The sequence below is a fragment of the Acinonyx jubatus genome, chromosome D2 (assembly GCF_027475565.1).
Source record: "Acinonyx jubatus isolate Ajub_Pintada_27869175 chromosome D2, VMU_Ajub_asm_v1.0, whole genome shotgun sequence".
Classification (NCBI taxonomy): Eukaryota; Metazoa; Chordata; class Mammalia; order Carnivora; family Felidae; genus Acinonyx; species Acinonyx jubatus.
This window is the reverse complement of record NC_069393.1, coordinates 61,616,809-61,640,603: the sequence shown is the minus strand read 5'-3', so window position 1 is coordinate 61,640,603 and position 23,795 is coordinate 61,616,809. Positions and strand designations below refer to the sequence as shown.

General features: G+C 41.7%; 1 protein-coding gene across 2 annotated transcripts in view; it reads right to left on the bottom strand.

Moving 5' to 3' along the window:
• Positions 1–23,795, bottom strand: part of SORCS3 (sortilin related VPS10 domain containing receptor 3) — a 592,870-nt gene that overhangs the window by 189,478 nt on the left and 379,597 nt on the right. For both annotated transcript variants that reach the window (XM_027063020.2, XM_027063019.2), the window contains exon 5: positions 21,185–21,258. In XM_027063020.2, the coding sequence (XP_026918821.1) occupies positions 21,185–21,258 (74 nt within the window). The remainder of the gene's footprint in view (positions 1–21,184; positions 21,259–23,795) is intronic.

Here is a 23,795-nt window from a genome sequence, read left to right as displayed (position 1 = left end):
AACCACTTGGGATGAATATATCTCCCCAAACTACTGCAAACTATATTTTTGTAAATGCAATAAAAATATCACAGAATGTCAAATGGCTATACAAGTTCCTAAAAACTCTCAATGGATGTACTCATCCATACTTCTCTCATCGCAGGCCAGAGGCAGTGTGTGGTTCGGCACTGGTCCCTGGCCCGCACTTTGAGTAGCAATGATGCTGGTACAAACTCCTCATGCTTCACGACAGGAGACTGACGTGCAAGGGGAGGAGGCAATTAACCACAAACACACAATTTCTTAGCTGGAGAATTAGGTTTGTACCAGGACTACTGATGCCAGCCACAACTACTGAACCTCCTACTGAATACTCACTCACATATAGATTGAGACAGATGGACCCAGCAGGAAGACTTCTTACTTGCACCCTACATATTTTGATTTTGTTAAGTTTATTTGTATTTCTGCCTCGTTTAGGTTCTATACACACACACACACACACACACACACACACACACACACACACATATATGGCAGATTCCATTTATATGGCAGGTCTTTCAGACTCCGAGGTTATGCTGAGTCATTTTACATTCATATGACAATCTTTAATTGTCCCTTATTGTTTTTAGCACAGTTAGCAATCACATCTTCAATCGTCTGATTATTTGGTTACCGTCTGTTTTTCCTACTGGACTGTGAGTACTTAAGGGAGCAGAGACCATGTGGGTTTGGCCCACCATTATATCCTGGTGCCTAGTATAGTGGCTGGCTCCTAGTAGATGTTGAAGGCAAGGCATGTTTGTTGAAAGAACCAGTGAGTGGAGAAGTAACGTGGGGTAGCACTCTGGGGCCATCTGTAGGCATTGTGGAAGCTAGCAGCCTGCCTACAGCTGCCATCCATTGTGAGGACACCAGCCAAGTCAAGGAGCACAGTCTGGCTCCACAGGCTACTGCCTGCCTTGCTAAGTTTTCTCCAGGGCCGCTCCTCAACTCTAGCAACTTCTCCAGGCTTATTTCATGTGGCCTTTCATCAATACAACAAGCAAGACAGCACTTCCCTCCTCCCTCCATTCCCTGCCTCTAGTCCTGCCTCCTCCTACGTCCTTCCTTCTGTCCTTCTCTCCTCTCTGTAACTATTCTTGTATCTAACACTGGGGGAGGCAATGTATACAGAGACAACCTAGCAGGACTGCCTCCTAGAGAAGGTTTATAACTGAGCTGGGGAGACAGAGAAGTACTGTGGGTAGATAAGGAGAGAAGCCAGCAAACATGAACACTGAGACAACACAAGCTCTGGGACTTTTAACCCCTCTGCCTGGATTGTAAACCCTTCACAATCAGATCACATCTGGTCAAGGCTTACCCGGCACGCTTCAGAAAACCCTGAACTTCTCAGCACCTCCAAACATCACAGTGATTTCAGTCTCTGAACCTCGGGCTCCTGCTGCTGCCCTGCCTGAAACGTTCCTCTCTCCTCCTTTTGGCTTTGCTAGGTCTCCCCCTGCCAGACTTCACTGCCACCTATGAGACATACGCTAACTACCCTTCTGTCTCCTATGGCACGTGGATCACACAGGTGAACACTGGGGTATCTGACACTTATGATCAGGGCTCCCCGCTGGAGCATAAGCACTTTGAAGGAAGGGACCATGGCTGGAACACACGCAGTGTTCCCACCGTGCTCCAAGTGTGAAACTGTGAACACTTCAGTGGAAACATACTGCAGGGCCAAAACAACTTCATTTTAGGTCATTTTCCTGGTCTACACCACCTAGAACACCTAAAAGCAAATTCACGGCAACCAATACAGAATAGGGTCATTGAAAGGCATTGCACATCACCTCAAAAGTGGTTACATTGGAGGTAACATACAAAAGAGGTTTCCAAGATTTGCTTCATCTTTTACAAAATGAGGACAGTAAAAATAAATAAAAATTATAAAATAAAATGGGGACAGTAAGGACAGCTGGAAATAAGAGGAAAAGTACATAATTACCAGGGATAGCAGCACACTGGATACAGTGTGCCACCAGTGTCTACACAGTGACTCTGGGGAGTTACTTTACCTCCTGGCCTCAGTTTCCTTATCTGCGAAATGAGGGTGCTGGGCCTGCTTCTCTAGAATCCCTTCCCTCGAATCATTCAGGTGTCTTTTAGAAACCAGCCTGTCTCTCCTGGGCTCCCAAGGTCAGTGCCTGTTCCAGAAATGGCAGCTGGTTTCCTCTGAGCAGCCGGAAGGAAAAGGTTCCTATTCATTACACAACCCCATAAATCATCTGGAGTCCATAGGATGTTTAATATGGAATCACTTAATTTAACAGTCATTTTGACATAAGGAATTGTTTTCTTAAAGCTAGAACTGGCTGTAAAATCTCAAGTGATATTTTATGGCTGCCATATAATAAAATCATTCAGCAATTAGTGATTAATGACATACAACAGTAAGTTTCTCTGTGGTCACCTCCCCCACTGCTGTTTCTCTCTGGTCTTACCCATTTCGCAGTGCGGCGATCGTACCTGGAGCAGCGAGCGTCTTTTTATAATCAGGGTAGATTTCTGAGCCTAGAAGACCATCATCACCCTCAGAAAGTGTCCAACAGAGCCTGACATTGTGATGGGGTGGAATGGAACCACCTATATAGACATAGTCCATGGCATGGAGGAAAGTCAAAAAGCACAAGGCTTCCCTGCACAAACCACCAAGGGCAGTGTTCAGTAGCAGGTGTTGACTTCTTAGGTTCTGTTGTTTTGATGACAGAGTTACCCTTGCCAGGGAAAGGCATGCCGACACTATGGGCCTTTTTTTAAATGTTTGTTTATTTTTGAGAGAGAGAGGGAGAGAAAGAGTGTGTGTGTGTGAGTGGCAAAGGGGCAGAGAGGGAGACACAAAATCTGATGCAGGCTGCAGGCTCTGAGCTGCCAGCACAGAGCCCGACACGGGACTCAAACTCACAAACTTTGAGATCTTGACATGAGTTGAAGATGGATGCTTAACTGACTGAGCCACCCAGGTGCCCCCATCACTGTGAGCTTGATAGTCTTCTGTACCTTCTTGCCTATCACACTTCTGCCTTTACCGCACTTTTAGCCCTGACTCTCCCCAACCCCAAAGTACCCATCGCTAAGCAGGACCCCGTTACAGCACGCTTCTCTGGCCTAGCCTCCTGCAAACACCCAAAACCAAACTTGACGGTATCAGCTCCAAACTAGGAAAGACCAGCCCCACTATGCTCTGGTCCACATTAACACACAATCCCATGGAGCAGACTATTGGTGTTAATCCCATTTTATGAACAAAGAAACTGAGGCCCTGGGCCCAAGATCACACAGCTAATAAGCAGTACAGCTCTGATTCACACCTAAGCGGTCTGTGGCCAGTCCAACACACTCGGTCACCACGACGTTCTGCCCGTGTACTTGTTAAAAAGAGTTGCAATAACGGGCGCCATGAACTTACCACGTTGTTAAATGGTAACTAGTTATGGGCCATGGCCACATAAATATTTATTAACATTTACATGGCTTTTTATTATTGCACTGTTATTTATTACTATTGTTATCAGAGCTCATTTGCCTCTTAGAAACAAGAAGGATGAACAGTATACCTCCCTCTCCCTGCTGCAGTAGACACGGTAGCATGTGGTCTGCACCCTGCTCTGCCCCAGACATTCCTTCTCCAGTGCTGGAAATCTATGTGTGCCTGGTAACTCCCAGCTGAGCTGCTCATTGGGAATTTGCTACAGCTGATGACAGCCACCTCACTAAGGTCACCCTCTTTGGGTGTGGAGGGTCACTGTGGAGGTATGAAGGTCCAATCCTTTGGCTCGAGACTGGATGTGTGGAAGGGCCATCCCAGCTACATGGCCCCCTGGAATCAGCTACTGCAAATACATGGCAGGCCCACCTCATCCTGCCTGCCATGTTCCCTCACCCCTCAAAGGGTAAGTCTGAGCTCCCAACAAACCTCCTACACATAAAATACTTCTGTTTTAAAGTATACTTGCCAAGGAAACACCACCTACAACATCCATGCACCCCACAAAAAACAAACAACAAACACAGAAACAAACAAAAGCATTCAGAGAACAGTTTTAGTGCCCTTTTAATTTTTAAGTTTCTTTACTTTGAGTTAGAGAGAGAGAGAGAGAGCAGGGGAGGGGCAGAGAGAGAGAAAGAGAGAGAATCCCAAGTAGACTCCGCACTGCCAGTGCAGAGCCAGGTGCGGGGCTCAAACTCACAAACAGCAAGATCATGACCTGAGCTGAAATCTAGAATCTGATGCTTAACTCACTGAGCCACCCAGCCCCTCCGCCCCACCACCATTGGTGCTCTTTTATTTTTTATTTTATTTTATTTTATTTATTTATTTATTTTAGAGAGAAGAACATCATGAGTGGGTAAGAGGGGTGGAGGGAGAGAGAGAGAGAATTTTAAGCAGGCTCCAAGCTTAGAACAGAGCCCGACATGGGGCTTGATCCCACCACCCTAGGATCATGACCTGAGCTGAAATCAAGATTTGGACACAACCGACTGAGCCCCCCAGGTACCCCTAGGTGCCCTTTTACACTAGGAAAAATCACACCTAAGTCCAGAGTGTGGCTTTCCACAAAGTGTGTAAATATCATGCTGAATTTGAACATGTATTAAAAGGTTAATTTGTACATCTATAAATCTGTGGTCATTATACTTTGTTCATTTATTTCGAAGTACAATTTGAGCTTTTAGATATTATGAAAACATAAAACAATATTCTAGGACCAAAGAAGGATGTGGATTTATTTTCTACTCTTTAGGAGTCTTTCTCTTTTGTTTATTTTTTCCTTTTTTTCCCTTTCGTTTCCTCTTTTCATGGCAAAGCACATTTTCTGGAATTCCCTAGAGTTCTGTCTCTTTCCAGTTCTCACTGCCCCTAGTAATAGCCTTTTAACAGGCCACTTGCTCTCCAGCTCTTCCTTCTATGATTTGCCCTTAATTCCTCTGCAAGAACGACCTTCCCAAGGGCCAGTCCTGAGCGCATCCTGGCCCTGAGCAGAAGCCCACAATGTGCATGGCATTAACTGCAAAATCTTCAACCTGGCCTTTAGGACCGCTTAGAAATCACTTTAATCCTCTTTCCAGCCTTATCAGCATCTCTTCTCCCATGAGAACAGAACCTGAACTTCCGGAAAGCCTGAACCATTCACAATTTTCTAAACACACCCCATGCTCCCCCACTTTTAAAGCTCTCCCCCTGCTTCTTCCTCTGCCTGGAATTTCTGCCATCACATATCACCAGAAGGCACGGGAATACACACATATGCTCAGCCCCATGTAAATGAACCCATCTTTCCAGATTCTATCCAAATGCCACCTCCTCCATGAAGACGTGACTGATGCCACCTCCCAGGGCCCCTCTGTCACAGGCTGCACCTCCCTCACTCAGCCACTTCACCATGGTCCTTCGTATCAGATATGTGTCCATTCGTCTCAGCTTTCCTTCGCCTTACTGTATCAGCTAGCTTTCGCTGCATAATAACGCATCCCCAAATTCAGTGGCTCGCAACAGCAATTATATATTTTGCTTATACATCTAGGGGCCCGCTGAGGATCGGTTTATCTGGGATGGGTTCCATGGGAGGCTTTGTTCCATGATAGGAATACAGCAGAACTTGGTTCCTCTCAGAGATGTGTGCTTACGCACGCACCATGTGTTCGCTGTGGAGCCTGGGGGCAGGGGGCGGGGGGGAGCCACAGCTACTATGCCGTGACCCAGGTAAAAGAGACACACTCAACTTGGCAGGTACTTTAAAAGACTCTGCTTGTGTCACATCTGCTAAACTTGGAGAAAGTAAGTCACATGGATGAACCCACAGTCAAGGGGGTGAGGAAGTACCTTCAATGGATAGTCAAAAGGCCCCACAAATTTACGTGGCGACAGGTTTGGATGTACAATTCTATCGCTTAAGAGAGCTCAGGATTGGAAGAACCCACATCTACTGTCCTTTATATCCCTTTATAGGGATACACAGTTCACAGAGTGGGCACTCAAAACCATCTCTTGGATGGAATTGCTCAGTAAGTACATCTAAATGGACATAAAGAAAAAATCAATAACTTCATTCATACCATAGTGTTCATAAAAACTACAGGTGTTATTTTTATAATGACTAACATCTAGACAGCATTTTGCAGCTACAAAGCATTTTAATAATGTCTTATGCTTTCAAAGCACACTTAAATATATTATCTCATTTAGCATGGAGTGCGTACATTTCAAAAGATGCCTGGAGGTGGTCATGTCTTTGCTGGTTAACTACTCTCTAACTATGGATGTCAAGTGCTGCAGAGAAAAGGGAAGGTTTTGGTAAGGGGGCCCAGTCTGTATGACTCAAAGCACAAAACCTGATAGTTCGCTAACATGCCTCCCTGGTTTTCAAAACCACTTCCTAACCACCTCCTCACCACCTCCTCTGGTTTCCAAAACCTAAGGTGCAAAGGAGTTGCCAGGAAACAGTGCTAATGCTGAGGCCTAGATCTAGAGATTCCGATCGAGAGTTTTGAGGTGAGACCCAAGAATCTGCATCTTTAACAAGCATCTCAAGTCAATCCACTGCAGGTTCTCCCTTGACCATCAACCAAGAAACAAAATCCTCCCGAACCGTCAGAGAAGTACACAGAATTTCCTCTTATGCCATCACGTAATGCTGGAAACCAACACCCAAGCCGTAAGAGGATTATGGACACCTGGGAGGAAAGCACAGGGCCTCCAAGACTGAGCCTTCAAAACCTTCTGGCCATCCCTTTGTGCCGAAGACACAGAGAGCCAGAAATTTCTGAGTGCCCCAAGGCCTGGTGCCATTCCAGTGGCAGAAGCAGAATCTATACCCAGAAGTCCTGATCCTACTCAAACTCTCCTCCTGCTTATATCACAGGTCACAGATTTTTCTCTACCCAATTTACTGAGTTTCCCTGAGCTATGGAAAAATCCTAACAAATCTCACATTAGGGAAGGAAGAAGGGAAGGAAGGAAGGAAGGAAGGAAGGAAGGAAGGAAGGAAGGAAGGAAGGAAAGAAGAAGGAAAGAAGAAAGAGAGCAAGAAAGGGAGGAAGGAAAGAAGGGAGGGAGGGAGGGAGAGAGGAAGGAAGGGAGGGAGGAAAGAAGGGAGGGAGGGAGGGAGGGAGGGAGGGAGAGAGGGAGGGAGGGAGGAAAGCACGGCTCCCCCAATTATGTAATCCATGTTCCAAGTCTCCTCTTGCGCAGAGAAAATAGTCATAAAACTTAACTCCATTTGTTCTATTTCACTGTTGCTTCTTTTGATGAGACTTGTTAAACAGGGGGCAATAATGCTGAAAAATGTATGTAGCAGGATTTTGGACCTCTCCTTCCCAGAGTCACATGGACAAGTGTATGGCCACCCCATTTTAAACCACCCCCCCGCAGCCCCGGGCTTTTGGCCTGCTCCTTGGCAACTATTGCATACTTTGGCGCCTTTTATAGATCAGCCTGGTTCCAGGGTCTGACCTTTTCAATACTTCAGTCTCCTCACATCCATCCAAAACGCTGAGTGGGCAGAGCAGGGATTCCCTCAGGGGCACTCTCTCTGCCTCCAATGTGCGCAGTTCTGCCCAAATTACTTGACAGCTTCTCTTCAACACCGCTAGAGGAAAAGGTTGGAGAATGTCTCAATAGGACACCACTCGCCAGTGGGGAGATGAGAAGGGGCGGGGCATGCCCCTAATCCATCATCCAGGCTGTCTTCCCAAAGAGCAAATGTGAGTGAGATGCCTAAAGCAGGATAATGTATCTTGACAGGGGGGCAGGAGCGGGGGGGATTGAAAGAGAAACAACATAGATTCTTGAACCCTGATGTAAGCAACAGGGATCAAGGTGGTAGAATATCCCAGTTGCTAGATTCACAAACCATGTACACAGGCAGAAAACTGCCGTCTTTGAAAGGCAATATGCTGACAATTGAAAAAAAGTCTAATCACCTAAAGGAATTCCCTGTTTTAGGCATCCCTTTGAGAACAAAACAAATTAGGGAGTGACTGAATGAATGATCCTCGGTGGCATTTGCCACCAAGTAAATGAAGGGGTCCATTTCTTCCAATCCAGTCACCACAGCCTTCCATCCTATCCTGCCACACCTATCACTCTGAATTAGCACTTCACTTGCCAAAACCACGTTTTGGTGAGTGTGGACAACTGTCTTCTCACCAAACATGGTGAGCCTATTGACAGAGAAGAGAGTCCACTTCTCACTTCTCAATGTCCTCACTTAACACAATGGCTTATATAGTTTGGCAACCATTTAAACAGGGTCTACGCTATGAAGTTGTACATTTCGGGGTATTGTAATACCAGTATGTATTACAATATGTAATACCAGTATGCAGCCTGTATAAAATGAAAAGACCAGTTTAAATCAATGATTTGTAAACATTTTTGTTTAATAAATGGGGTTCTATCTTCAAAAGAAATTGTAGGCAGAAGCCTAATATATACAACTAATTAAGAAGCTGAGTAGTTCTGGCTGAGGCAAAAATGAGAGGGCCAAGGACCTGATCACTAGGCACCTCACAGGCTTTTCTGTGAACCATGTAGTCCCTGGGGCAAATTAGCTGAACCCCTGTAGAGCTTTCGAGGGCGCTGTCAGAGAAATCATCAGACCAAGTAACATGACAGAGCCCTTTCCACTCTAATGTTTCCATAATTGTTCAGTCTAAATGAGAATGTATCAATTTAGTGGAATATTCTGCCACCATCAAAATGATCTTTATGAAATTATGTACATGTACAGAAAACTGTTCAGGTTAGGTGTAAGTAAAAATGTTTAAAAAGATCTAAAATGAGCAAATATGATTCTATGAGAAACGGCTTTCGTGTGTCCAAAAATTATTACAAGACTAAAGTTATGTTAAAATGATTAAATCCTTAGTTTAATAAGAAAGTTTTAATGCCATTGTATCAATTAAAATGCACATAAGAATGTGTCGCTTTAAAAAATCATATACTAGATATGTACTTTTAAAAATTTTTTTAATGTTTTATTTCTTTTTAAGAGAGAGAGAGACAGAGTATGATCAGGAGAGGGGCAGAGACAGAGTGAGGCACAGAATCCAAAGCAGGCTCCAAGTTCAGAGCTGTCAGTACAAGAGCCTAACACGGGGCTTGAACTCACAAGGGTGACATCATGGCCTGAGCCAAAGTTGGACGTTTAATCAACTGAGCCACCCAGGCACCCCGATATGTACTTTTTAAAAGTCTACAATTCCATAATTTGTCATTGGAGAATGGAACTTAGGATCAGGATACTAGAGAAGATTTGCATCTGTCCTCAGAAAAACCAATAGCTTATCTACTGACAGTGAGTTGCACAGAAATGCACTTAAGCATCTCACAAAAAAGGTCCATATGTTAATAAATCTTCATAAAACATGTATATCATGTCATTCACCTACACAAAAGATGAATGCCCTCCATTAGCCAGAGTGACTAATCTAAATCACTTTGCCGGCATGTGAGGCCCTACACAATCCGAGTCAAGTCTACTTCTACTCTATTCCTCACTGCCCTTCAACGCAAATCCGATTGTTCTGGCACAGTAGTTCTCTTCAGTGGCAGGGGCCAGCCAGGGAAGACTATTTTGCTTCTCAGAGAACATTTGGCAATTTGGGAATAGCTGGAGACATTTCTGGGTGTCACAAGTTGGGGAGGGGTGCCGTGGCTATTTATGGAGTGGGAAGCAGGGATCGAGGTAAACCTCTTGCAAAGCACAGGAGACTCATCCAGACCAAAATATCAAAAATGGTGAGGTTGAGAAATCCTCTTCCAGCAGATCCTCCAATGTCTCTCCAAACGTATCATGACCTTAGCTTCATTCTGATTATTCTCCCTTCCCAGGAAAACCGGTCTCTCCCTTCCTTCCTCACCAATTCAACCCACTCTTCAAAATTCTTCAATCCCAACTCCTCCAAGAAGCCTCTGCTGAGCAGTGATAACACTTCCTCCAATACTCTTTCAGTGTTTCCTACTTCTGGCCATGGACCCTCAGCGATCCACATGGACTTATCTCAACATCTACATCAAATCTGTTAAAGCACTTACGATCCGATACAGAACAATCTTTAATTGATGGTCTTGTAAATTTTATTGAATTTTGTTAACATTATGCCAGAAATAATTTTCTCTAAAAATAGTTTTAACAAGTATAATAAGAGACATATGCTGAGAGCCGGAAAAACAGATCAGAAATGCAAACACCGACCATTAGGCAATGGGATTTGGATGGGGGGAAGAAAGATTCAGACACACCCAACCTTGTTTGGTTTCAAAGAAGATGCTAAGTGCTATTTTGCCACCTAATTAATGAGAACAGTCATTTCTTTCAATTGTCTGCTTATCTTATAAGTCATTATATTATTAATTTTATAGCTAGTATTTATGAAGTACTTATTATGTGTCAGGCTGAGAAGACTGGCATTCAGCCAGGAGGCAGCGGTAGTGAGTACTAGCTGGTGTCCTTTCTGACTCAAGGGGCTTTGGTCAGAGATCTAGTACAAACGTCACATGGTTGTTAAGGGCAGAGCTCTCCTCCTATTTAGATCCCCAACCCCCTTGCCACAAGAATAAATCCCTAGTCACATCCCACTCTCCCAATCACTTAAAATTTAAGAGATATTTTCATTGTAGTGCGAAGAATCTAATGACACCAACTCTACCTGCATGCAGGCACATTATAGACACACATCATGTTTACCCAGCTCAATCATGCCAATCTGAAGAGAGATGCTGTGTGCAAAACAGCTTTGCTTAGTACCAGAAGTGAAAATTCTTAGATAAAAAACATTACCTAGAAATGTGTAGGATCCACATGAAGGAAACTGTACAATTCTACGGAAGAACGCCCAGAAATGGAATAGAAGAAGAGAAACCATGTGGTCCAAAATGAAAACCAGATTATTGAAAAAGATTGAGTTCCCTCCAGATGAACTCAGAGCTTTATTGCAACTCTAATCAACAGTCTACTTAGTTGCTTCAGTGGGGTGGGGGGGGGGGGAGTGGGAGATTTTGGAACATAACAAAGTGATTCCAAATTCATTTGGATGGATAAATGAGGAACACAAGCCAAGAATATTTTGAAAAAGAAGTAGGGGTTCTATTTTTGTTTTATTTTCTTATGTAGCACAGGAGAGAAGACTAGGCATGATCATGTATTATCAACAATAGTTAAACACAGTAAGATCTAGCTCAGGAAACAGAGGACCAACCAATCCAGTAGAATAAAAGCTGACTGATGCCACCAACATCAAGGGTACCTAACATGACCAGAGCTTCCTTTGCAGGAGATCATCAGATGAGACAGTCCACAGGAACAGAATTAAGTGGGAACACACTCATTAGATTTTGTTTTACTTAAAAAAATAAAGTAAATATCCATCAGTATGAATAAAATTATTACTTTATTAAACTGATTATAATATGGTCAAAGGATGATATGGACAACTATTAATATGAGATTTTTGAAGCACAGTGTCAGAGAATGCTCAGTATTTTTCTGCCATATTTTACCTAATTTATGCATAGTATATACTATATTCAATATATATCTAATATATAAAAATATATTATGTATTTATATGTATTTATAAAGCTGCATTACAAATCATAAAACTTCATATAATATTTACATGATCACACATGGAGGGCACTATCTGAACATGAAGTAATAAAAGACATTACAATGGGAAAAAGAAAAAGATCTGTACAAATTTTTTTTAACTAAAAAGTATGTTAAAAATCATAAGGCAATTAAAACCCAAAGAACAAACTGGGTACAATATTGAAACAAAATGAGAGACCATATAAAGAACTCATAATAAAGAAAAAGAAAAAACAGATGGCCACATAAAAGAAACACAATGGCTAATAAATATATGAAAACATGTCTAAACTCACCGGTCTGATAAGAAATGCAAACGAAGACAAGAAAAATTCATTTTTGCCTACTGAATTAGATTACTTTTTTAAATTAAATTTTTATGAGGTGTAGTGAAGTGGTATTTTACTAGTTGGAGTGGAAACTGGCATAAACTTTCTGGAGAACAATCTGGCATGACGATACTATATATATGGTACTCTATCCTTAAAAATTATAATAATCAGACTTAGGACAAATCATACTTAAAGGTTTTCAAAACAACATTCCAATGCTTTTTTTAATAATAAAAGTTTAGAAGCAAGAATCAATGTTCAATGATGAATGAATGATTAAGTTATATATCCACCAATCAGAATAAAATGCAAATGATATAAGTTCTAAATTATGTTTGGAAAGTGTATAGGATGGTACAGGAAAATGTTAAAGTATGTTTTTTATTTAAAAAAAAATTTTAACGTTTATTTTTGAGACAGAGAGACAGAGCATGAACAGGGGAGGGGCAGACAGAGAGGGAGACACAGAATCTGAAACAGGTTCCAGGCTCTGAGCTGTCAGCACAGAGCCCGACGCGGGGCACAAACTCACGGACTGCGAGATTGTGACCTGAGCCGAAGTGGGACGCTTAACCAACCAAGCCACCCAGGCGCCCCATAAAGTATGTTTCTTAAAAGAGACATTTTATACACAACATGATCTCAATTATGATGAAACTGAAATATTCATGTTTAAAATTATACTAGGGAAAAATTTATGAAGTACTTGATTTTTTTAAGTGATGTTCTCTGGGCAGTGAAATTATAGGTAATTATTTCTTTTTATTTTTCTGCTTTTCCTTAAATATCTACAACAGACTTCCATTGTGTCTAAAATCAGGAAAAAAAGTAAAATGTGTTTGTTTCTTTTTAAATTATTTTTTGTAGTTTTGGCATTACCTCTCCCCCTTTCCCCACATGCCTGGCCATTTCTGTTCCAGAACTCTTGTTGGTAAGAGGTTCTCTAGAAAGTCTGCATTCCTTTCCAAGTTCTTCCCTGCTTTATATCCCGCCATGTACTGATTTCTATCTCCTCTCGTTGCCCAAATTCACACGTTGAAGCTGTAACCCCTAAGTGTCCTTATAAGAAGAGACCAGAGCTTGCTCCCGCCTCCACCATGTGAGGACATGGCAAGAAGGTGACCATCTACAAGCCAGGAAGGGAGCTCTCACCAGAAACCAAGCATATTGGCACCCCGATCTCAGACGTCCAGCCTGAGATCCAGAAACATGAGAAAATAAATTTCTGTTGTTTATACTGCCCAGTTTATGGTTTCTCATTATGGCAACCCCAGCAGACTAATACATACCTTTGGCCTAGGCTGTAACAGAACATTCTTACATGTTGCTCAATGAGAAAAAGGGTGACTCCTTTCACAATCCTGCATCCAACCTGCATTTTAAACAGCCTCCATGTGTTCAATGTGGCGTTTTCTCCTTGGGTTCCTCTGTTCAACATTCTATTCTTTTTTCTCTCCCTAGTCCTCTTCCTGACCCACCAAATTCTCATACTTCCTACTCATGAGGGTGCAGAACAATTTATTACTATCCACATTTCTTCATGGAAGGAGCAAGCCCTCCATGAACAATCTGGCCTTCAAGAAGAGGGCAGCAGTCAAAATGTTCTATTCTACCTGGAGGGGTCTCCCGACCCAGCCCTCATAGGACCCTAACCAACTCAAATCTCTCCCACTGTAAGGACAGTCAAACTTGCTCTCCTCTGAAAGTTTATTTATCAGTGAGATTCCACTGTCTCTAAGCTGAAAGAATGTTCTCATGTCTTCCTCATAATCATCTGTGTGGTATACGCATTTGGAAGTCATGTGTCTCTAATTCCAGAGACACTAGCAGCCAAGGCTAGATAGAGAAAGGAGGAGGAATGGTATTTCCATTTGTGTCCTGGAATTTGCCTTACATTGGATTAGGTGAGTATTGTGGCTATCTGTGAATGCCATGTTGAACATACACAAGTATTTTCAGATATCCTGAGGCCTTGTCAAAGCATTGTGTCTTCCTCAGTGCTGACTACCATGTATGGCTTTTGAGCACTGCGTTTGCTCTTAGCATTAACATAGCTCTTCCAAGGCCAAGATGTAACCAGACAGACAGCATGGGCAACCCCCACCAGCAAAGTAGAAACTGATTTCTGCTTGCAAGCTGAATTTTCACATCTCCCCTCCTGACCTTGCATGTATTATTTTGAATGTAATGTATTTTTAAATTGCCATACCATTTTAAAAATGTAAGGGAGAGCTGAATTAAATATTATTTGTGGCATACCCTGGTTTGCAAAGGGCCTCTAAATCTGATCTCTTATATCGGGTCGATGCCTAAATCCCATTACTTGAGATTGCAAATGACTGTGTTTGCAAAATTGTAGATGCACATTTAGAGGCAGCTTCAAAAATTCAACCCATAATGTTCACTTTGTTTGAAAAGACCTTGATTTTCCAGGAAGCAATCTCAAGCCATTCAGCCCGTTCCTTAACTGTCTCTGTCGTGGCTAATGTATTAATAGCCTAAATGACTTGCCATGTAGTTCTTCAGGAATCATAGTTTAGGGTCTAAATGAGTTCGTAGATGAAGAGGAGCCCATATTGGAAGCAAAACATAGCATACAAAACATAGCATACCTGATCTACAGAGTTTAAACGTAAAGGTACAAGAGGGTTCATGCCAACCACATTATCTCAAGGTAATTATTCCCCATGTTTACCTCCTGCTTCTCTGCCCAATAGCTTCTACACCCATAGCTGCTAGTATGCTGACAGGGGTAGGTCTAGGATTCAAAAACATGAGATTTTTTTTGTCTGAAGTGAAATTAACACTTCTCTGAAAGGACAGGTGCACACTTGCTATGTGACAGATTACCATAAAACTTAGCAGCTAAAAACAGCAAATGTTTATTATCTTACTATTTCTATGGGTCAGGAATGAGGACATGACTCAAGTGGGTGTCTCTGCCTCAAGGTCTCTGACAAGGCAAACAACCGATGTGTTGGCTGGGGCTGCAATCTCAGCTAAAGGATGAGCAGAGAAGAAGCTGCTTCCAAGCACACCCATGTGACTGTTGGCAGGGGTTCAGTTGTTCCTTGTTGGAACTGAGTTGTTGGACTGAGGCTCTAAGTTCCTCACTGAATACTGGCTGGAGACCTCCCTCAGTTCCTTGACATATAGGTCTATTCACAGTGCAATTCCCAACATGGCAGCTTGCTTTGACCAAGCAAGCAAGAGCATACCTAAGATGAAAACCACTATCTTTTTGAATCCAGGTGTCTCAAGTGACATTCTCATTACCTCTGCCACATTCTATTCACTAGCAACAAGTCACTACATTCAGCCCAAACTCAAAAGGAGGGGACTACACAATGGAAGGGTCCCCAGAAGACAGACACCACTGGAAGCCATTTTGGAGGCTGCCTGCCACAAGGAGGAAGTAAATATTATGTCTACAAATAGACTTATATTTGCCTATGCTGTAGGCAGGAATATACATTAGCACACAACTTTGATAATATTTTCAATGACAGGTATTAAAGACATTCAAAACGTATGTATTTGAATGTAACGATTCCCCTTCTGGTGGTGATCCAACCAAAAATATTAAGCCCTAAAAATTACCAACTCCCCCTCCTCCATGTTCTAAGAGATGTGCACCTAACAAGTATTACATTGATTTGCTGGAGGCATGGGGTGTGAACAATAGACGGAGAAGTAAAGGACGGAGGGTAGGTCACCACATGTAAGAAAAGCCTGTGATACCTGGGGAGGAAGGTGTAAGTGTAGCAGGGCTCTGAAAGCAGACTTCTGGGACAATAAGCCTCTGTGACTGGGAGCCCATAGAAAGAGAAGGAAAAGGTAAAGTAACTACCATTATGATCAGGACTTCTAGAGACAAACAGGGGCAAAGGAGTTTTAGAAAGACTTACTGTGTGCTGTGTGATGAAATGCTTATTTGCAACCCATTTAAGAAAATGTTCAGTAAAAATTGGCATTGCTCTGAAATGCTTTCAATATGGAAATCGGGTCATAATCACTGAAATGTGACACTCTGCTGAGACTTGGAGAAACACAGTCAAAGTTTTTGCTTGGGCTACCTAGACACTGGTCCAAGAAAACAATCTCAGATATTGAAGACATATGCATAAAACATTAATGAAACTGTTATTTATGGTAATGAAAGATGTAGAAATTTCCAATATCCAATAAACATAAAACACAGTAATAAAGTATGTATCTTTATATAATGAAGTGTTGCATAGACAATTAAAAATGATGGTTATAAAGGTCTTATAATAACATAAAAATTGTTATCATAGAACATTAAGAGGAGAAAAATCAGACTGCAGAAACTCACATTTAATGTGTATAGGTTATGTATAAATGAGCATATGCAGACAAGAAGAGACTAGGGAAAAAAAGAACAATAAAAGCTTGGAAAGGCAAGATTGCAATGAGAAGACTTTTAGTCTGTTGTTTGTTTTCCATCCCATCCCTTTCTCTTTTAAAAGACATTTTCCTAGGACCTCCTATCTACACACACCTGGAGGGACAGCTCTGCTTTTCCATTTTTCTTACTCTCCCTTATGGTCTTTCTGAAAAAGCAAAAGAAAAGATGCTGGCACAACCATCATCATGAACCTACAGTGACTACACTGATCTTAATCAAAGTACAATAGAGACGTGGAGCCCATCCTGACTGTCCCTACACAGCAGCCACTGGTCCGCCAGCAACTAGGCATCATAAACAGCTCAAAAGAACAGTCCTTAAGGAACCATCTTCCTGGACCCTCTAAAGTGGGTTGATCTAAAACCAGTACTACATCTATTGACTTCCTGTGGGCTTTCTTACTCTCAACAGCAGTCCACACTGCAATCCAAACAGCCCAGAAAAGAAGTAAGAGTTTAAAGTCTGGGATACCTTAGGGTGTATACTTTATTAGAACACCCTCCTGCAGTGATGGCAAGAAATAGGAACAAAAGGACTGTGATCTTTCAGGAGACACAATAATTAAGGGAAGTTAATAAGGAAGAGATATTGGAGATATTCTTTCTCTCTTTCACAACACTATATAAGCAAATGCCATCAGAGACCAGAGGCACTTAGAGGCTAGCCCAGCTACACCAGAAGAAGGTAAACACCTAGGGAGGGTGAGAGGCCACAAAGGCAAAGATGGGAACCACAACAAGTATTCACACTGCATGTGCAAAGAAAACAATCTTCTCAGTGCAGAATGTGCCTGCCTGTTAAATATCTCCCAACGGAAGAGTGGAAATACTATTCATTTGCAGCTCAGTAGGATATTAAAACAAAAACAAAAACAAACAAACAAAAAAAAACCACAAAAGAAATACATACTTTTCCCCCATGATAGCTCTGCTCAAGCAGACTAGAAAGGGATTGTGTTAAGACACATATTCCACTTTTGTGCTCTGCTTGCAAATTATAATTGCTGAAGCAGTTGGAGTGATAAATGGGAACACAAGACAGGCCTGTTGATCTTCCTGTTAATGAGGTATCAAAGGAGTGAAAGGGTCACATACAAAGAAGGAGTTTTCATGTCAGTCGGTCCTATTCATTACGCATGTATTGGATAGCTGAATCAATCCATAACGTAAGATTCCTAGGTGACCTGTCTTGATGGGTGACAAATCTGGAATTCACAGAGAAAATTTTACCTCCAGATGAAGCTTTTCTTATTACTGCTAACCAATATTGTGCCCCATTCCTGGCCTAACTCAAAGGCACTGTGGGGCACTAAGGAGGAAATGGATAATAATGGCAGCCCCTTACTACACCTAACTCATCCATTTCACAGCCATTACAGCAACGATGAGGTATGTGTGTGGTCGGTTCTTCCTCCAGGAGCCTTGGCAAATATCACCCTGGATCACAGTGTTCTTCCCAAGAATCCTCTCCAGGGGGATTCCATCTCTCCATCAACTGAAGGTGGCATGGGGGAAGAAATCTTATGAAGGATCTTTCTCTAGACAATTGCAAATCTCCAAATTATAGATAACAATATTTGGGCAATATTATCTGTGAATTGCACACTCACTCTATTTGTCTACATGCAAGATAAAAGTATTAACATCATCCTTCATCTCAATATCTTGTTTTAAGCATGACTACACTCCCTCCAATGTGTCCCCACTGTCCCCAGTACCACTTCACTCTGTACCATCCCTCCCAGAGAAGTAGTTTTAGGGATTTTTGTTGTTGATTTGTTTTTGTTTTACCATTTCATAAGAATTATGAAGAGTATTATAAAGAACAGAGAGCAGTGGAAGTTAGGCTGAGAAGTGAATCTGTGATAGTAAATCAGATCCAAACAATTGTTATCAGATGACCATAGGTATACAAACTTACCATGCGTGGGATACAAATTTGTGTCCCAGAAAAATAGCAAAGCACTTAGGTGCCATGGCCTTTGGAAGTGCTAATAAGCATAATTCTCAATGACTTATAATGCACAAATTATAAATCTGATATGAAACTGAAGACGTGAAATTGCCAAATGTCCAATTGATCATATCTGTTCCTGTCAATAACCTTACAGAATTGACAAGAATATTGTTCCCATTACAGAGATGAGGGAACCAGAGCTCGAAGAGTCCCTGTGTCAGCCAAAGCAGAGCTCCACGACACACTCTTTGTCTTTTCTCAAGGAGGTGCCTAGTGAATGTTTCTATTCCTAACCCACACAGGCCATGTCTCTTCAACATAAATGGATTAGAGCTTGAGACAGACATGGATTCTGTCACTGGGGGAAAAAAAAGGTCTGTGTAACGTGAGCACTTCCACTGCAACTTCTGTGACACCTAGAAGAATAATCATGGCAATTATACATCAGAAATGAAGAAGTGATAATTACAAAGATGGAATTTCCAGCTACCACTTGGCTAGCCAGCACGGGCACTAACTTTTATATTTCCCCATGGGGGCATATATGAAAGAATCTCACAGTGCAGGAGAGATGAAACACAATTATCAGGACCTGGGGATTTATTCTTTCTGCTACACAAAGGAAGGGGGAGGGCAGACCACAGCTGGAACCTTCTCTTCTTGCTCTTTGCAAAACATAGGAAAATGCTGCCCCTCATCCACTTAATTTAATTTCCTTCAGAAATGATGACAAGGCTTATCCAGTCTATTGTACTTTCCTTTTCCATCAACTTGACTTCCTAGTCAGCCAACAGCCTCACCATCTCAAGAGTTTGTTCCAGAAATAGCAGAGGATTTTTTTTTTCTTTTTGATGGACCTCTGCATGATGGTACAGAGAAACAGGTCCTTCTGAGATGAGCAAAAGGCTGTAGTCACATGGCTGGAATATCAGAGAAACAAATATTTCCTTTTGTGCTTTAGTCTATTAAAAAATCTTAGTAGTCCTAAATACAGATCAAATATTAAGTGTAATAATAGTACAGACCAAATAGTAGTCGGTCTGAAAAGGCCAAATTAACTTGGGATAGTCCAGCTGTTGAGCCAAGAGCATTTCCCGGTCCTCACTGCTTTCTCCCAATTATCTTCACTGTGTATAATCAATACACAGTACACAGTGTGTTTTCACAACATGCTTCTACAATTATCCTTTTTTTTTTTTTATTTTTTTTTCAACGTCCATTCATTTTTGGGACAGAGAGAGACAGAGCATAAATGGGGGAGGAGCAGAGAGAGAGGGAGACACAGAATCGGAAACAGGCTCCAGGCTCTGAGCCATCAGCCCAGAGCCTGATGCGGGGCTCGAACTCCCGGACCGCGAGATCGTGACCTGGCTGAAGTCGGACGCTTAACCAACTGCGCCACCCAGGTGCCCCTACAATTATCCTTTTTAATTCTGGTCATAGTTTTGTGGGTTCAGAGGGAACTGTAGGGAGCCACTGTTTTCAAAGATGTTGGTGTGAATATATATATGTACAAAGTACTCATCACCATCCCCCACTACATACACATGCACGTGCGTGCACACACACACACACACACACACACACACACACACACATGCCACCCCCACCTTGTATAAGACACAAATGGACATTTGATTATTATTTTTTTAACTTTAGAGGTTGGTGGAGAGGAGCAGACAGAGAGAGAGAGAGAGAGAGAGAGAATCTTAATCTGACACAGGGCTCGATGCCATGACCCCTGGGATCATGACCCGAGCCGAAATCAAAAGTCAGATGCTCAGCTGACTGAGCCACCCAAGCATCCCCCATGTCATGATTTTTTAAGGGCATTGAACTAAGGTGGTTAGAAAGAAATATGGAATATAGACTACTTTCAAAGATTAACTTTGCTTTTGTTTTAATTAAGCACAGAATTACACATATTAACCACTTTGATGCATGCTTCCTATTCTCTATTCCTTTGGCCACATCTCTGCTGAAATGAAAGTGAGATACAAATAAGAAGCATTTTCATATTGCAGCAGGGAAAAAGAAAATATAGAATTATACCAAACCAAGTTTTCTTTGCTACAACCAAGGTAAAAATAGTATGCACGTATAAAGGAACACCAATTAAAAAAAACACTTTCTGATGAGGGGGAGCTAATTTTCCATTTGGAACACATATGTACTCTTTAAAAAGGCTTCTCAAAATGTGTTCCACGGAAGTTCTTCTGAAGGAGTTATCATTTGTGACACGAGAAAACGATTCTGTAGTGAAATAAGTTTGGAAATCAGTGACTGAATGCTTGGTAGACTTCTTCAGTCAGGGCTTTCCCAGAGTCTTAAATATCCTAACACGAACCCCGCATCTTCAGTAAGGCAGACTTAAATAATTATTATTTAAAATCATTTGACCATAGAAATGCTTATCAAATTTTGTGGAACTAGTGTTCTTCAGAGTACATTTTAGGAAATACCACTTTTAGAATGGGTACATAAAATAGATACTCCCCCCCACAAAAAAGGGGGGATAAGTATATAGCTAAGAGCACCTGGTCATGACCTTCTCATGGAACACCCTAGCCCAGGGCTTCTCAACCTCTAATGTACACACTAAATCACTAGGGACCATGTTACATGCAGATTGTTGCCCAGGAAGTCTTGCCTGAGGTTCTGCATTTCTAACAAGTTCCCAGGTGATACTGATGCTGCTAGTCAGTGAACCACGCTGAATAGCCAAGGGCTAGAACAATCTGTCTTCAGGTGCTGAAGGTGGCCAGGATTGTCCAGAGAGCTAGGCTGTCTGACGGTTCTTTATCCAAGAGGGCAGTGAGTGTGCAGATGGGGCTTACCAGTAAAACCTGTTGGGTGTGATGCGTTCATGCACGAGTTGCCACCGTCTTCCAAAGTCCATGGAGCTGTACAGCTGCAAAACAATGACGTGAGGAAAGCATAAGCATCGAGGGAACTGTTCAACATAAATATATGTGGTATGCCCCTGGATAAGGACCTTCCAACACACCCAAGTAGACACCCATTTTATCGAGATGAAAATATGAATATGATGTGCTGGGCTTATCATGGTGCCTTCTAGCACCAGGTAGGTGCTCCACATATATCCGATCGGCTGGTGTTTTTGAGCTGAGTTGATGTCATCTATCATTCTCTCCTTCAGGGACAAAATCTTTTGTAAAATTCTATCTTATTTTTCTTCAAATTCCCTGAAGTCTTTTTAAAAGAATTTTTAAAGATTATTTATTTATCTTTAAGAGATTGAGAGAGAGAGAGAGAGAGAGAGAGAGAGAGAGAGAGAAAGAGAGAGAGACAGTGAGGATCCCAAGTAGGCTCTGCACCATCAGAGCAGAGCCCTGACATGGGGCTCAAACTCACAAACCGCAGGATCATGACCTGAGCAGAAATCAAGCATCAGATGCTTAACTGAGCCACCCAGGCACACCCGTAAATTCCTTGAGGTTTTTAGCTACATTGAAACCAATTCAGCAAAATTCGCTAAGAATTTACTTATTGGATATCTCCTATGCATCAGGCACTCTGGTGGATGTGAAGATAAAAAAGAGGTAGATTCTGTTCTCTCAGAGAAATGAAACACACGTAAAAATACTCATCAGCTGGTATCTGAGCCAATATTATATGCAAAATATTGTGCTAGTGAAGTTTTATTCCTACTGCTCCAATACATAATCCAAATGAAATGGACTCTTCAGTGTCAATCAAGATACCACCCTTATTTATACTCCCATGTCTTCACAGAGATAAGGCCACGCTTATGCCTAAGTAAACATTACTCAGCCATGCACCCACAAATGTGGCTTCCTCCCCGGATCCTTTTCTGCCCACTTCAACCCACTCCTCTTTCTTGCTTCTCAACTCACTGCACCCAACTTTGGTTTCCTCTGAGCACTTGCCATAAGGTAATATGTGGTTATGTCTTTCAGATTTGTCTGTATTATTTAGTTGCATTTATACTCCTTAAATACATAGGAGGTGTTCACTAAATAAATACCTGTTGCATAAATCAGTAATTAAACAGACAAGTCAGTATAGATAGTAACATAGAGAGATGAAAGGAGAAAAAATTCTGGAGGAGGCTCAAGACTTGGGAAAAATGAAGAACTCTCAGTGTAGCTAATAAAGTCAGATTCCACATTCACTTACTTTATGGATGTAGAGTGTGACCCTTTTTGAACACATAAAGGAAAGGCCAACATTCCTATAAGAGACTAGCCAAGAGTATGGGGTTTATTTTTAAGTGTATGTCTGGAAGTACAATATCTGCATCTAATTGATAATGGTGATAATAATAATAATAATAATAATAGATGGACCACATTGCACTTTCACATACTTTTGAGACTTACAAGGACAATGACAGTAAGGCAAGGCAGTTATAACTCACTTGAATCTTTGCTCTCAAATATTTTCTTTTTTTTTAAGTTTGTTTATTCATTTACCTATTTATTTACTTACTTATTTTGAGTGAGAAAGAGAGAATCCCAAGCAGGCTCCATACCATCAGTGCAGAGCCCAATGCAGGACTCGATCTCACAACCTTGAGATCATGATCTGAGCTGATGTCAAGAGTCAGATGCTTAACCTACTGAACCACCCAGGTGTCCCAAGCATTTTCTAATCTATAAGCAGAGTCAACCACTCCCAGCCAGTACCATCACTATTTTTACTGTCTGCCTCTAAGAAGCAGTTCACACCAAGCCAATAATGGTTGGCATGTCCCTCCCTCCATCAGAGTATGAGTCATAAGAGGAGCATAGATCATGCCCAATTAACCCTTATGTATCAGCAGTTATACAATGCCTGATACATAACAGGTGAGCACACAAACCTATTTCGAAGTTAATGAAACTTGGTCTTGGAGAAGTTAAGTTTTGGTCAACGTAACTAGGATTTAAGTTTTTTGATGCCTAGCTCACATCTCCTTCCATGGAATCATGGTACCTAGTTTATAATGAGAATTCTATTATGTTTATGTTCTCCACACTTTTACAGGTGGGGAGACTAAGAAAGGCAGAAGCAGATGGGCCTCAAGTTTATAGAAATGGGGTCAGGTGAAGTATCTCCCCATTATCACATCCCTGGTAGTGTTCACCTATAGGAATGTGCTGCCTGGCACGCCACACCCAGGTAACACTGCCATCTGTAAATTTCTGAGTCCGCAGTCATGCAACTCAAACAGAAATAATTTTTTGTATGAACATCTGGTAATCTCAAATAAGCTTTGTGGGGCTTGAGGAAGTTTTAGACCATTTCAATTTAATTCCAATATTTATTGGACATTGGCACCATAAACTACATAACAATGTTTCTTTTTGTCCAGTAAATAACATAGATGTGTGCATGTGTGTGTTGGGATATAACATATGCATACATACATATATACACGTAAATACGTATCTGTATACTCAAAACATCCTATATGGTAGTTAA